A 16256-nucleotide genomic window follows, 5' to 3' on the forward strand; every position below is an offset into this window, starting at 1 on the left:
CACACCTTTGGCCTGTACCCCAGTTCTTGTATGCATAAATAAATAAATCTTAAGAAAAAAAAAGAATGGAGACAGTAAAAAAGATCAGTGCTTACAAGAATTAGGGAGAGTAAGGAATGGATAGCTGAAACACAGGGAATAATTAGGGTGGTAAAATTATTATTCTGTATGCTACAACTGTGACTATATGTCATTATACATTTATCCAAATCCATATAATTTGTTGCACCAAGATTGAGCCCTAATCTAAATTGTGGATTTGGGGTGATGTTCAATGACCAATAATCATTGATCATATCAGATGTAGCACTCTGGTGAGGGTGATGGCAATGGTGGAGTTTGTGCATGTGTAGAAACAGAGGATATTCAGTACTTTCCACTCAACTTTGCTATGAATATAAAACAGCTTAAAAAAAAATAGTCTACTTTAAAAAAGCAACCCCTCCCAAAAGAACACACACTTTCCTGCAAAAAAGACATCTCACCAAGTCTAAAAACTTGCAATACCTTACTCTAGTTATTACCATGCTTTCCACGGTTGGCAAGATATCTAAATTTCTCCTGAAGTATGTAACTGGGTTAAAATTAACATTTTGAATCTTCATGTGATTTTTTTCTTTTTTCCTTTCTCTTTTTTTTTTCTGCAGATGATAATTATTGCCATAATCATGGAGCAGGAAAGCAAAATTGCTATCTTAAAAATAAATAAATAAAACTTAATGTAGCTGCTTTTTTATTCTTGGGAAATTGTTTTGTATTTAGGTAGCTGCTTTGATGAGCCTTTTCATTACGCAGAAAAGGTCTATGTTAATCTGGATAAGAAAGGTTGTGATTTAAAAGGAATAAACTACTCTGTATAATAAAGTAAGAGGAGTTTTTAGTGTGTTATTAGAAGTACTAAAGGCAAGAGTTTGGGGTTATGAGCTTAATGAAAAGAGGCATGAGGAAGGTTTCTTTAAAGGAGTAGCAGTTCTGAGGAAATGTGTCAGGTCTAGAGAGAGCAAGAAAAAGTACGAAAGAACCATAATGGACCCACTCACATTAGGGAAAATAAGGAACTTTAGAAACAGTTGCCTGGTACAAGTTAGTATCAGTTGTCTCTCTAATAATCAATTTTAAGCTGATTATTATATTAATTGTTAATTCTCTTTTGTTATGCCAGAAACATCAGTGAAAGATTACATTGGACAATATCACCACAAGTCTGTGAGGGGAAGAACTACATGGGGGTTGGTAGTACTGGCACACAGAGCACATCAGAAGCAGGACAGCAGCTGGTAGTAGTCAAGTCAAAAGGACTAAAAACAGAGGCAGTTTGTGAAGTGTAGAGCAGCTTGGAAAGAGAGGTGACAAAATGCAAGCAGAATATATGACTGGAGCCATCTTTATTGGGCTCTATTTTATGCTACCTCTTCAGAGAGGCCTTTTTTGATTCCTTCTTTGATGAAAAGTAGAACCATACAAGCCAAAATTCATTACCCTACTTTTTTTTTTATATTACTTATCATTCTTCATTTGTATATATGTCTTTCTCAGCTGAGAGTAATTCTGTCCCCCAGGGACATTTGACAATGTTTAGAGATATCTTTGGTTGTCACAACTGAAGAATATTCTACTGGTACCCCACGGGGAGAGGTCAGGGATGCCAATCAACATCATAGAGTACTAGGACAGTCCCCAAGAGCAATTACCTGGCACCACATGTCAGTAGTGCTGGGTTGAAAGTGCATTAAAAGGAAAATTCCTAGTGGAAAGGAATATTTTGTGTCTTGTATATCCATGCTACTTATATAGGACTTGGTACATAGTACATACTCAATACGTATTAGTTAAAAAGTTGATGATCATTTCAGTCCTTGCTTTTGCAGCTTGTAATGAGAAGCAGTTTCTCCTGACCATATATTTGCTCCCCACTACATGTCTGTCTCTCCAGTTTGGATCAGAGCAATAATATAAAACATGTGAAGAGACTGCTTTCCTATGCAGACAAACTAGACCTCCTTCCACAGCATTTAATCCTGAAATTTCCCTCCACTTAATCATATACTTATAAGTATAGGAGTAGGGCAATGAGAAATATCACACTTATTTGAGTTGGGGGTTTGCAAAGAGAGTTCTAGGCACTTTTATCCTCAAGACTGGGATAGAAGGATGCATGGCAAGTATGCTGACAACTGAGCAAAGCTGTGCTTGCAATCTAGGTGAAGATCTGCAGAAACTGCAAACACACCAACCTCCCACCCCACAGCTCTAACCACCCAGCATCCGGTCATAAGCCAAGGTTATGTTTCTTCATTAACACCATATCACTTAGCACTCTTCTAAGAATATCTCTATTTTGGACTGACTTTTTTTTTTTTTTTTTTTTGCTGACATCCTCTGCAATCTAGTATAATTCAGTGCTATCACACCTCTCCAACTTTCAAGAAAACTGCAATTAACATTTCAGAATTATAAAGAAATATGTCTAAAATTAGTGGCCTGGAAGGAAGTGAGAAAGAGAATTCAACAATAGAATAGTCATTTTCAAAACTTCCCACAAGTATTCTTCCATTTATAAAATCAAAATTAAAATGACAGGAAATTAAAATTTTTGTTTTTATATAACTCACGGAAAACAGTATGGTGGTTTGGACCAAATATCAAAGAATTTGACAGTCATAACTAAAAAGATATGCTAGGAAATAGTCCACATAACAACCAAACATGAATTGAGGTCAAGACATCATCAATGAGTCTTTGAGTTACCTGGTTTTCTTTTTGGTCCCACTGACATATCTGTAGAACTTGACCCAATTCTTGTTGCTGTTGTTTCAGGTACTTGTCTAGCTGCCGTCTCCTATCTTGTAGAACTTCAAGAAGGCTGTCAATCTTCAGGCAGCTGTTATGAGCTCCTTGAATCAACTCAGGATTTACATTAGGTCCACCACATTTGAATTTTTCTATGAAGTCAGTGAGTTGTTGACTTTTGTTTAAAAGGGCTAGTGATCGTTCTAAGAGTTCTAGAAGCAAAGAAGAAAAAAAAAGAATAGTAATATGAGCAAGTTTTTATATAGTAATATTCAGGCTCTTCATATAATTTAAAATATATATAACCCTTGTATTTATAATAAGTTGTACAGCAAGGAATTAATGTATAAACATAAAATGTCTGCAATACAACTGGTCAAATACATCAGTCTAACAGTTCTATAGTATTAACTGACAAATGGAGAATGCTGAAATTCAGCAATAATGTAATTCAGGATAGGGAATAGAAAGACCACAGAATTTGGGCACTAGTTTAGTCTACTTTTAATATTATAATGCTGGTTAAAGTCACTACTTGAGGATGGAATCAAATGAGGAAATTATTATTATACAGTGTGCTAGATGGTATAACAGAGGCACTCAGGAGGCAGAGAGAACTCACTGCCAGAGGCATACATGTCCCATCGAACTACAGGCTTCCTGAGGTCTCCCCCAACACATGTCTTTCCGGGTTTCTCATCTGTCATGGGTTCAGAAAATATTGTTTAACTACATGATGCTGAATTGAGGGTAACCATGCTGGTAAATGGACCTTAACTAGACATTTTTCACTGAAAGGAGAAAAGACTGGGGAGGACATGTTAGGCTTTAACTAGTTTGAGGATTATCATGAGGAAGAAGAGACTAATACTGAAACATCAAAGAGAGTAGAAACTTCAACCCTTTCATCCTGATTCAGACCTCTGCAATGTTAAACATGCAACACAAATTTAGTATTGCTGAATAAGGAAAAATCACAGAGGAAGCTAACAGAAGTGAAGTGAATATGAGGGATGTTTGATTATGGTTATTAACCATTGTCAGCCTTACTCTCATATTAGTGATAGATACTGATCAATATCTCAGAATTTTATTAGAAATACTAGCCATGTTTATAGAATATTTATAGTCTCCAAAAATCATATGTTGAAAACTGAATACCTAACGTGATGGTGTGCGGAGGTATGGATTTTGTGTGGTGCTTAGGTCATGAGGGTGGAGCCCTATGATTAGTATTCTTATAAAAGAGATCCCACAAAGCTTCCCCAACCCTTCCACCATGAGAAATCTGCAAACCAGAAGAGGCAGCCCAATAGGCTGTGGTGAATGACTACTGGTACTTTGGTGGTGAATATGGTGTCATAACATACACCTGAAAAGGTGTGAACATATACTCTGAAATCATAAAATATGTTGTAAACCAATGTTACCTTAATAAAAAATAATAAATTTATAAATATATAATTAAATTTCTGCTGTTTATAAGCCACCCAGTCTGTGGTATTTTATTATAGCAGCCCAATAGGTTTAGATAGATAACTGAAAAATCAGGATTTTGTTCTTGAATATGCATTCAAATCAGCTAATCTTAATCACATCTAACGGAAATAGTTGATTAATAAATTTCACGAATTCCTGTTATATAAAAAGGAAGCCCCTGAAGCCACATTACACATTGCAATGTGAACTGGACACCAAATAACAACGGAAACAAGGGAACTCTTATCAGGGGTTCCCTCTAATCCCTGTGCTTCAGGGAACACAAAAATGTAGAGATAAACATGCCATCAGAATGGAAAAATATTTTGTCATCATAAAAATAAATGATGTTTCCTATCTTGAGCTAGCATTTTTTTGCATATCTTCAGATTAAGAGGTGCTCCTGTGCACTGCCAAAGGCTATACCCTGAGAGGTAGGACAATGGTTCCACTGTGAGCTGCATGGGGCATAATAGTTTGACACCCACAACGAAAGCAGAGTGTGCTCTGCCAAAGATTCTAGTACATTTGAAGGAGACAACAAAACAGCATTCTAGCCACTTCTCTCCAGCTCCATCCCCAAATATTTGTGGAAAAGTCTCTACTTTCTCAATTCCCTAATCCCCAAGGAAAATGTTTTCATTTAATTGTCTCAGTATTAAATCTTTTCAACAAGAGCATCAATCACTGTCAGGTCTCAGAGGTAAATTTCTAATCTGTTATCTAGGGTCCTTTGAAGGGTAGTATAGCACACCTATCTGTGGTTTTTAAGAACACTGCCCTGGTGGCATGATGAGACTCATACAGCCAGGAATCCAGGAAGTGACAAGTGAGTTAAGGAAGCCATTCCACTCATCCCAATTCTGTTTGGCTGTAATACTTAGGAAAATGAATTAAGAAGAAAAGAAGTGATCTCACCTATCTATCTAACCTGCTCCCACAGAACAAAATTACAGTAAACAGTTACACTTTTACGAATGCCTTCCCTGTCCCCATCTTGCTCATGCCAAATTCTAGTAGAAGAGGTTTAGCAAGAAAACTATTGGTTAACAACCAGACTATCTTTATCTGATCAAAGGAAGTTGAAAAACATTTTGTATAGGGTTTTATTAGATATTCATATGGGGAAAGTTTACAAGTCCTTTTTAAAAACTGCAATAGGGCCTCCCCAGGGGTGCAGTGGATTGAGCACTGCGCTGTGAAGCTGTCCGCAGCCTCTGCAGCATGGGTTCGATTCCCCGCCAGCCAGGGAGAAACCCATATGGTGCAGCAGACCTCTCCTGTTGCGCCCACTGCTCCCCTCAGCAGTGTCTTTGGTCCGTCTGCCTTTTTCTGCTGCCCTCTCTGTCTCTGGTGAATTCTCTCATCCTCCTGCACCTCTGACCTATACCCCAGTTCTTGTATAAATAAATAAATCTTAAAAAAAAAAAAAAAACAACTATGGAGAATTACAATAAAGTAGCATAAAAAAATAAAAACTAGGCCTCCCCAGTGGCGCAGCAGTTGAGCGCTGGGTTGCGAGGCTGCCCGCAGCCTCTGCAGCACTGGTTCGATCCCTGGCCGCAGGGTGAGGGTCCCACATGGCACGCAGACCTCTCCTGCCGCCCGCTGCTCCCCTCAACAGTGTATTTCATTGGTCTGCCTGTTCTATTCCCCACTCTGGCTCTAGTGAATTCTATCACCCTCCCGCGCTTCTGACTGTACCCACTGCTTGTATAAATAAATAAATAAATCTTTAAAAAATAAAATAAAAAATAAAAACTGCAATAGTTGAGAGGGGGCGGAGCAACATGGCGGCGAGGAGACGCTGCGAGTAAGATCTCCCATTAAAAAAAGTTAATAGGGAGGAAAAGCGGCAGGTCCCAGTGAGAACTGGGACACGGAAGATAAACGGGTGACGCCAGCAAACTACCCGAAGAAGAAAGTGGCCATAAAAGAGGACTAGAAGGGAGGGAAGCGCAGAACCCTGCTCCCCTCCCCCGCCCACAGAGGCGGCACTCTCCGACCCGCAGAGAGGAGGAAAACAACAAACCAAAACGGCCAACAAGAACAAACGATGCAGCAAGCGGGGCTGTGAGTGTGCAGCCACCACACCCCGTGAACGGGAGCTGAGGCGAACCCTGCAGGATTTGCCGCGGCAGTGAGCGAACGGCTCCGGGGCGCCATTAGAGAAGAACAAAGACCCCGGGAGACGTGCACACAGCCCGGGCTGCCGGTAAGCTTGCGCGGGAAAGCGGCGCGCTTGCCGCGCTTGAAAAGCAAATGCAGACCTGGATCACGGCTGCCCAGGTCCCCGAGCCTGCGACCTAGGCTTGCGGGGAGACGCGCGGAGGTCCTCACTGAGGTGAAGGTCCCTCCCTGAGTAAGCAGGAACCAGGCGCCCAGGCACGGGAGCTGTGCAAAAGGCGCCATTCCCGCGCCACTGAACTGGGCTACAGCCCTCGTCCTGGAACTGAGGGCTTTGAACTGAGACCCGGGGCACGAAAATTTGGGGCGTGGGTTCTCCACGACGGTGGGGCACAAGGCAGACACAGCACCCCAAAGCTGTTGAGGTGTACCCTACCATTCCCGCTCTGTTCCCTGTCCCACGGGGTGGGGGGAGGCGAAAAACAGCCCCCCAAGGACAATAGGAGAGATCTCTGGCGCCACCTAGCAACCAGGAAAAAAAAGTCACTAACACCCCATAGAACAGGAAATTTCTTAAGACTGCTTGAAAAGGGCAGAAGGTTTCTGGAGGACCCAGTGGCCAGCCGGGAAGTTAGCCCACCCCACGCCAGGCCCCTTCCGACCAGCAGTCTGAGCCCACAGAAGGAGCAGGCACCCACGTCCGGGGCAGACCGGGGGCGCAGAAGAGTGTGCCTGAAACCGGAGGCGCAGGGACTGCATCCCGCTTTGCCATTTTAGAACAGGGATATTTCTTCAGTAAAAACTGCCTAAAACCAGCAGAAAACTCCCCCAGAACACAGAGATGGCTCCTGGAAGAGCCAGAGGGGAGCGGAGAAGTTCACCCAAGATGCCAGTCAGTCCGAGCAACACAGTGTCCCAACGCATACGACAAATTAGAAAACAGACAGTAGGGAGTAGAAGAACCACACGCAACCTAACAACTCCTCAGGAAAGAAGCACACCACAAAAAGAAAACCACTCCCCAGATTGCAATGCAGCAACTTGGAAGAACTTCTGAGCCTTCCAGAAAGAGAATTTAAAATTGCCATGATTAAAAAAGTGATAGAAGTCATAAAGGAAAACAATGATCAGAAGAAGGAAATTGAGTCCCTAAAGAGGGAAAACAATGGTCAGAAGAATGAAATTGAGTCCCTAAAGAGGGAAGTAAAAGAAATGCAGGAGATCAAAGAATTAATGGAGGAACTAAAGAACTCTGGGAAAAGCAATGAAAGCAGAATAGATGAAATGGAAGAACGAATAAGTACTCTTGAAGACACAGAAATAAAAAGAACCAAAACAGAAAAGGAAAGAGAAGTACGAAGGAAAAAGAATGAAGAAAGACTTCGGGAACTATCTGACTCCATGAGGAAAGGAAATATAAGAGTTATAGGAATTCCAGAAGGAGAGGAGAGAGATGTAGGAACAGAGAAAATATTCCAGGAGATAATTGAAGAGAACTTCCCAAATGCGAAGAAGGAGCTGAAAATTGATATACAAGAAGCAAGAAGAACACCAAACTTCCACGACGAAAGGAAAAACACAGCAAGACACATAATAGTAAAGCTCCCAAGAATCCAGGACAAGGAAAAAATAATGAAGCTGACAAGAGGGAAGAAACAGATAACATTCAAAGGAAAACCAATCAGGCTGACATCAGACTTCTCTGAAGAAACACTACGGGCAAGGAGAGAGTGGAGGGACATAGTCAACAGACTCCAAGAAAACAGATGCCAACCAAGAATACTCTATCCCGCAAAGCTCTCTTTTCTCCATGAAGAAAGAATATGGACCTTCCCAGACAAAGAGAAACTCCGTAATTTCATTATGACTAAACCCCCACTCCAAAAAATACTACAAGGAATCCTAAAGCCAGAACCTCAGAGGGACGAATAACAACGAAAGAAGACCAAAAAAAAAAAAGTTATTAAAAGAATAAATAAATAAAATCAAAGGAAAGACAAACATAATGGCAAATACAGATGCTAACATATCAATATTAACTCTAAATGTAAATGGACTAAACTCTTCAATAAAAAGACACAGAGTTGCAGCCTGGATTAAGAAACAAAACCCAACCTTTTGCTGTCTCCAGGAAACACATTTAGCTACAAAAGATAAAAATAGGCTCAAAGTCAAAGGATGGAAAGCAATCCTACAAGCAAATGGGCCAAAAAAGAAAGCAGGAACAGCTATACTTATATCAGATAAAACAGACTTCAAACTCAAAAAAATAAAAAGAGACCCCAATGGTCACTACATTATGATTAAGGGGACAATACTTCAAGAAGAAATAACACTCATTAACATATACTCACCAAACGAAAGAGCACCAAAATATATCAGACAACTGTTGTCCTCTCTGAAAACAGACATCAGAGAAAACACATACGTAGTGGGAGACTTCAACACACCACTATCAACAATGGATAGATCAACAAGACAAAAAATAAGTAAAGAAACTAAAGCTCTAAATAAGGACCTAGAGCATTTGGGCTTAACAGACATCTATAGAACACTAAACCAAAAAAAACGGAGTACACATTTTTCTCAAGCGCACACGGATCATTCTCCAGGATTGATCACATACTGGGGCACAAGACAAACATCAACAGATACACCAAGATTGAAATCATACCAACCATCTTTTCTGACCACGAAGGCATCAAACTAGAAATAAATCATACAAAGAAGGCAAGGAACTATCCTACCTCATGGAGATTAAAAACCACACTACTGGAAGACCACTGGACTAACAAGGAGATCAAAGAAGAAATTAAAAAATTCTTTGAATTGAATGACAAGGAGGACACCAATATCCTAAATGTATGGGATGCAGCAAAAGCAGTAATAAGAGGAAAATATATAGCAATAGAAGCTCACATCAAAAAACAAGAAAGAACTCAAAGAAACAACCTAATCTTGAAGCTCAAAGATCTAGAAAAAGAACAACAAAAAAACCCCAAAACCAGTAGAAGAAAAGAAATAATAAAAACCAAAGCAGAAATAAATGAAATTGAAACTAAAAAAACAATCCAAAAGATCAATGAAACCATGAGCTGGTTCTTTGAAAAAATCAATAAAATAGACAAACCCCTAGCCAGGCTCACAAAGGAAAAAGGGAGAAAGCACAAATACACAGGATCATAAATGAAAGAGGAGAAATCACAACGGACACAGCAGAAATCAAAAGAATAATCAGTAACTACTATGAACAGTTATATGGAAACAAGTTCAACAATCTAGAGGAGATGGACAAATTCCTACAACTCTACAATCACCCAAAGCTAGATAAAGAAGAAATAGAACACCTAAACAGACCAATTACAAGCAGCGAAATTGAAATGGTAATCAAAAACCTCCCCAAAAACAAAAGCCCAGGACCTGATGGATTTACAAATGAATTCTACCAAACATTCAGAGACGAATTAGTGCCTATCCTTCACAAACTCTTCCAAAAAATTGAGAAGGAAGGGACAATACCAAACACGTTCTATGAAGCCAATATTACACTAATACCAAAACCGAATAAGGACAACACAAAAAAGGAAAACTATAGGCCAATCTCCCTAATGAACACTGATGCAAAAATCCTCAATAAAATTTTAGCTATCAGAATCCAACAATGTATCCATAAGATAATTCACCACGACCAAGTTGGATTCATTCCAGGGGCACAAGGATGGTTTAACATCCGAAAATCAATCAACGTTATCCAACACATCAACAAAAAGAAATATAAAAACCATATGATAATATCAATAGATGCTGAGAAAGCTTTTGACAAAGTGCAACACCCATTCATGATAAAAGCCCTTGAAATTCTTGGGATACAAGGAACATACCTCAACATCATAAAGGCCATCTATGACAAGCCAACAGCCAGTATCATTCTCAATGGTGAAAAGCTGAAAGCAATTCCATTAAGATCTGGAACAAGACAAGGATGTCCACTGTCACCACTGCTTTTCAATATAATACTGGAAGTCCTAGCCAGAGCAATAAGACAAGAGAAAGACATCCAAGGAATCCAAATAGGAAAAGAAGAAGTCAAACTATCACTATTTGCAGATGATATGATAATATACATAGAGAACCCCAAAATCTCCACAGAAAAACTAATTCAACTCATCAATCAATTCAGTAAAGTGGCAGGATACAAAATCAACACGCAAAAGTCAGTAGCCTTCCTATACACAAACAATAAATCTGAAGAAGAAGAAATCAAAAAAGCCATCCCTTTTATTATCGAAACAAAAAAAATCAAATATTTGGGAATAAATCTAACAAAAGAGGTAAAGGACCTATACAAAGAAAACTATAAAACACTGTTAAAAGAAATAGAAGAAGACACAAAGAAATGGAAAGACATCCCCTGCTCATGGATTGGAAGAATAAACATTATTAAAATGGCCATCCTACCAAAAGCAATATACAGATTCAATGCTATTCCAATCAAAATCTCAATGGCATTCTTCAAAGAAATAGAACAATTATTGATGAAATTCATATGGAATCACCAAAAACCCCGAATAGCCAAAGCTCTACCGAAAAAAAAAGAAGGGAATGGAGGCATCACACTCCCAGACTTCAAACTATACTACAAAGCCATAATCATCAAAACTGCATGGTATTGGCACAAGAACAGACATACAGACCAATGGAATCGAATAGAAAATCCAGAAATAAACCCACAGATTTATGGTCAACTAATCTTTGACAAAGGAGCAAAGACTATGCATTGGAGCAAAGAAAGTTTGTTCAATAAATGGTGCTGGGAAAACTGGGTCGCTACATGCAAAAGAATGAAGCTTGACCACTACCTCACACCATACACAAAAATCAACTCAAAATGGATTAAAGAACTAGACATAAGACCTGAAACCATAAAATACATAGAAGGAAATATAGGCGAAACACTACGGGATTTGCACATCAAAGACATCTTTACAGACACATCACCCAAAGCAGTGATAGTGAAGGCAAAGATAAACAGCTGGGACTACATCAAATTAAAGAGCTTCTGCACAGCAAAAGAGACAATAACAAAAACAAATAGAAACCCCACCAACTGGGAGAACATTTTTGCACCCAACACTAATGATAAAGGACTGATCACAAAAATCTGCAAAGAGCTGATGAGACTCAGCAACAACAAAGAAAATAACCCAGTCAAAAAATGGGCAGAAGAGCTAAAAAGAAACTTCTCTGAAGAGGAAATGCAAATGGCCAACAGACATATGAAAAAATGTTCAACATCACTTGTAATCAGGAAAATGCAAATCAAAACTACCATGAGATACCATCTCACACCAGTGAGAATGGCACATATTAAAAAAACTAGCAACAACAAATGTTGGCGAGGGTGTGGAGAAAAAGGAACTCTTCTGCACTGTTGGTGGGAGTGCAAACTGGTCCAACCTATGGAGAGCTTAGTGGAGATTTCTGGACCTACTAAACATAGAGCTTCCATATGATCCAGCAATTCCACTCCTAGGTATTTACCCAAAGGACACAGAAACATCAATTCCAAAGAGCACCTGCATCCCTATGTTTATAGCAGCACTGTTTACAATAGCTAAGCTTTGGAAACAGCCCAAATGCCCAAAAACAGATGACTGGATCAAGAAGATGTGGTACATATATACCATGGAATATTACTCAGCATTCAAAAAAGATAAACACATGCAATTTGCAGCAACATGGATGGCGCTGGAAGGGATCATGCTCAGCGAAATAAGCCAAAAAGAAAAAGAAAAATACCGGATGGTCTCACTCATAGCAGGAATCTAGAAAACTTAAATAAGGGACCAGGAAAATGAATATAAGAAAGTGAAAATCAAAATCAACAAAAAACTATGAACCAGAGACACTCTTTGGGGGGTGGGGGGCAGGAGGGGAAGGATTGGGGTCAGAATGGGGCGTTTGCAATTGTATGGGGGAATATAAAAATAAAATTTATTATTTAAAAAAAAAAACTGCAATAGTTGAAAGAGATTTTCCTTACATAGAGCTGACTTTCATGTACTAACCCTTAAAAGAAGCAAGCACTGAATTCAACTGTTTATCCAAACAAGCAATATTTCTTGAGGATCCACCACATGCAGGCAGCTTGCTAGATGTTGAAGATACAAGCAAGAATAAGCAGAAATCACCCCTATCCTCAGCAAGTAAAGTCTAACTGACTTTCCTAAAGCTCATCCTCTGTCATCCTCATAGAGTGTTTACAATTAGTTCTTGCTTGCATAGGATGGTCAAAAATTAAAGCATTATTTGGGAAAAATTGAGATGTACATAAACAGATAAATTCAAAAATACAATATCAAACAGGAACATTCTCATATTAACATTATTTTAAAACATGAAAAGCTTATAATGTTAAGTAAATATATTTCTTGCCTTTGGTATGATGCTCATGAAGCCGAAGAAGTGATTTTAAGGACTCAACATTCTCAAACTCTTGAGTGTTCTGGAGAAAGTCTTCTGTTTGGTCTATTTTAATAGCAAACTACAACAGAAATAACAGAAATACAGGGAAAAGATACTTGAAAAATAAAAATCAAAACTCCACTTTTAGATCCTTGTCGCTATTTTCCATGTATTACTGGCCTAGCTGATTGTGTATGTGTTTGTCTGACACTGTATATGCTTGTGTGAGTGTGTGCTGACTTATGTTTTTTGTTTAAGGAGGTATACAGTCATTTTACAAAGTGCCAAACTAAGAACTTTCTTCACGTACTCTTGCATTCTTTCATCCCTAGAAAAATTTCATGTATGCTGAAATAAACTAAATTACTTACTGTTCAAATATCTATTAAACAGTTCAAAAAATTGTGTCCTACAGAATGAAAGCAGCTATTTTCAACATCCCAAGGCAGTTTGTCAAAGAATAACCAGAAATTTTGCTAAGAAAATCCTATAAAATTTTGACTAAGCAATAACTCACAAAATTCTAAGTTAATTTAATAAGATAAATTTAATATTTTTTCTCTATGAATAGACTTAGAAACAAAAAATGCAACTTTCAGAACAACACATAACTTAATCTCATTTTTACAATTGATCATACCAATACAGATAAGAAGCAATGTCTAATTTCATTTCTTATACAAAATACACACACACACACAAACACACACAAATTAGTCTGCATTAGTGGTTACCAGAAGGAAAGGGGGAAGGAGGGTGGGTAAATCAGGTTAAAGGCATAAATTGTTTGGTTAAGGATAGAACTGGACTTTTAGTGAGCTTTATGTAGTATTTATATACAGAGATTGATTCATAATGATGTATACCTGATTATTGCAATAAAAATTTTTTAAGGAAAAAAAAAAGGAAGTGATTGGAAAAGATATATACCAAAGGGTGAATTCTATGAAAAATAATGATATTAGAGATGGGTGAGGGAAGGTGACATTTTAGCCTTTACATTTATAATTTATGATTTCATTAGCATTTTATCAATAATTGTATGAATCATTTATATAAATAAAAATGAGAGTTGATACAGCAAGAATAAAAATGGAAAACTTCTTGATTTCAAAAGAATGGTATAGCACTTTGATACCCTAAATGTGAGAAATATAACCCATCTCTCTTTTCATGTTTTTCTGTGAAGAAAGCATGAGGAGGAGATGTTTGAAATGATAATAAAATCCTCTGGGGAATAAACTTAGAAACAAATTTCAGTAGACAACAAAAATATTTGTTTATGCTACTACTCCATATCCATAGTGGTAAACAAATAGCATGCTTACTTTAGCACTAAGATTAGAAAGTAATTATTATAATTTTTTAAAGATTTATTTATTTATTTACATAAGCACTGGGTATAGTCAGAAGCTTGGGAGGGTGAGAGAATTCACCAGAGCCAGAGTGGGGAGCAGAACAGGAAGACTGACAAAGTACACTGCTGAGGGGAGCAGTGGGCACAGCAGGAAAGGTCTGTGCGCCATGTGGGACCCTCGCTGGTGGCCTGGGGTTGAACCGGTGCTGCAGAGGCCATGGACAGCTTCACAGCCCAGCGCTCAACCACTGCGCTACCGGGGAGGCCCAATTATAATTATAAGAACATATTAATCAACATGTTCACCTTTGGATCAGTAGGGAATAAATTCATAAAGTGAGAAAGACACATTCTTATTCTCTTTGTGAAGTTTTCTCCAAACTAACATATTTGAATTAATGATTTCTATTATTTTTATTAACAGGCTCTATGGTATTTTGACTATTACAATAGTCATAAAAACTAGTTATAAATTGCCTGGGATGATGAAAGACTGATGAACAAATGCCTGTTTGGAATGCAGAGCAGACATCCACCCTCCTGTTAGAGTGACCTAATGAACATTGGCCACAGCTACTTAGGACATGTTCCTGAATTGTAACTCAGAGCTTAATAAGAGAATAACCTATCTAATGATTAAGTCTGTGACCCTTAAACTGACTGTGATCATGATGAACCATGCAATAAGAAGTTCTATTATATTTCTTTTTTAAAAAAAAAAAAGATTTATTTATACATACAAGCACTGGGTACAGTCAGAAGCTTGGGAGGGTGAGAGAATTCACCAGAGCCAGAGCAGGGAGCAGAGCAGGCAGAAGGACCGAACTGCACTGCTGAGGGGAGCAGCGGGCAGCAGGAGAGGTCTGCGCACCATGTGGGACCCTCCTCTGGTGGCCGGGGAATAGCCAGGGATCGAACCGGCGCTGCAGAGGCTGCGGGCAGCTTTGCAACCCAGCGCTCAACCGCTGCGCCACTGGGGAGGCCCCTATTATATTTCTAAGGAATTCCTGTATATGGATAGTTCAATAAGGGGACCCTGTCCGCCCATCATTTATATCCCTAATTCATTCCATTTCTAGCAACTGATTTTAAGGATGTTTTAAACATAAAAAGCTTCCTTAGGACTACCTGGTGGCACAGGGGTTAAAGTCAGCACTATCAAGCTATCCACAGCCACTGCAGCACAAGTTCGATCCCTGGCCAGGGAGTTAACCCACATGGCACAGCAGACCTCTCCTCTCTCCTTTTGCTCCCCTCAGTAGTATATTTCAGTCAGTCCATCTGTTCTGCTCCCCACTCTGTCTCTGGTGAATCCTCTTACTACCCTCACCTCTGGCCTATACCCCAGTTCTTGCATGCATAAATTAAAAATAATTCTTTTTTTAAAAAAAGCTCCCCTTAGTTCTATTAACTCTTATGAATATTTTCTTTTCCCCATTTTTCTTCTCTCTGCAGCTTATACAAGACAGAAGTGGTAATGGGGGACACTTATCAAAGAGCCTATTCTTAATTTCACCTTCATCTTTGTTTTTAATCATTAATGAAAATTGCTTTGGCACAGATGGGGCAGAAAAAAATTATGTAGGAGTTTGAATTCATCTTAGTACGAAATGGTCTATAAAACTGGGCAGAATGATTGATATAAGAAACAATTGTCTTTTCACTAAGAATCAGAGTCCTTGGTTAAATTATTATTGAGTTACTACATCCATTTATTTAATTCTATCTGAAAGTAATTTCTCATCACTGAGAAAACCAGTTAGCTTTAGCGCTACGTCCAAGTGAGAAACAAATATTGAGTCTAATGTTCGAAATAAAATAACTTCCTATCTTCAAACAAGTTCTATTTTAAGGACAGTTGATGCCTGTCTCCCACTTACTAAGAAGGGTTGAATCAGATATATTTATAACTTGATGCCTGTAGGTGTATTTAACATGGTTTATTTCTCTTCAGGAAAGAAAACTACATATGGAACTTCTTCCCAAGATGATTAAATAAATTGTGAGTTGGACTTCAGAATTTGAATTGTGGGAAACA

The 16256-nt window shown here is 38.6% G+C and overlaps 1 protein-coding gene across 7 annotated transcripts in view; it reads right to left on the reverse strand.

The window, feature by feature from the left end:
- CCDC141 (coiled-coil domain containing 141) overlaps window positions 1-16256 on the reverse strand; it is a 211160-nt gene that overhangs the window by 127192 nt on the left and 67712 nt on the right. For all 7 annotated transcript variants that reach the window (XM_054699894.1, XM_054699890.1, XM_054699893.1 and 4 more), the window contains 2 exons: window positions 12832-12940; window positions 2749-3002 (listed from right to left, as the gene is read on the reverse strand). In XM_054699894.1, coding sequence (XP_054555869.1) covers window positions 2749-3002; window positions 12832-12940 — 363 coding nt within the window. The remainder of the gene's footprint in view (window positions 1-2748; window positions 3003-12831; window positions 12941-16256) is intronic.

This window comes from Talpa occidentalis, unplaced genomic scaffold (genome assembly GCF_014898055.3).
Source record: "Talpa occidentalis isolate TD23 unplaced genomic scaffold, MPIMG_talOcc4v2.1 talOcc4.3, whole genome shotgun sequence".
Classification (NCBI taxonomy): domain Eukaryota; kingdom Metazoa; phylum Chordata; class Mammalia; order Eulipotyphla; family Talpidae; genus Talpa; species Talpa occidentalis.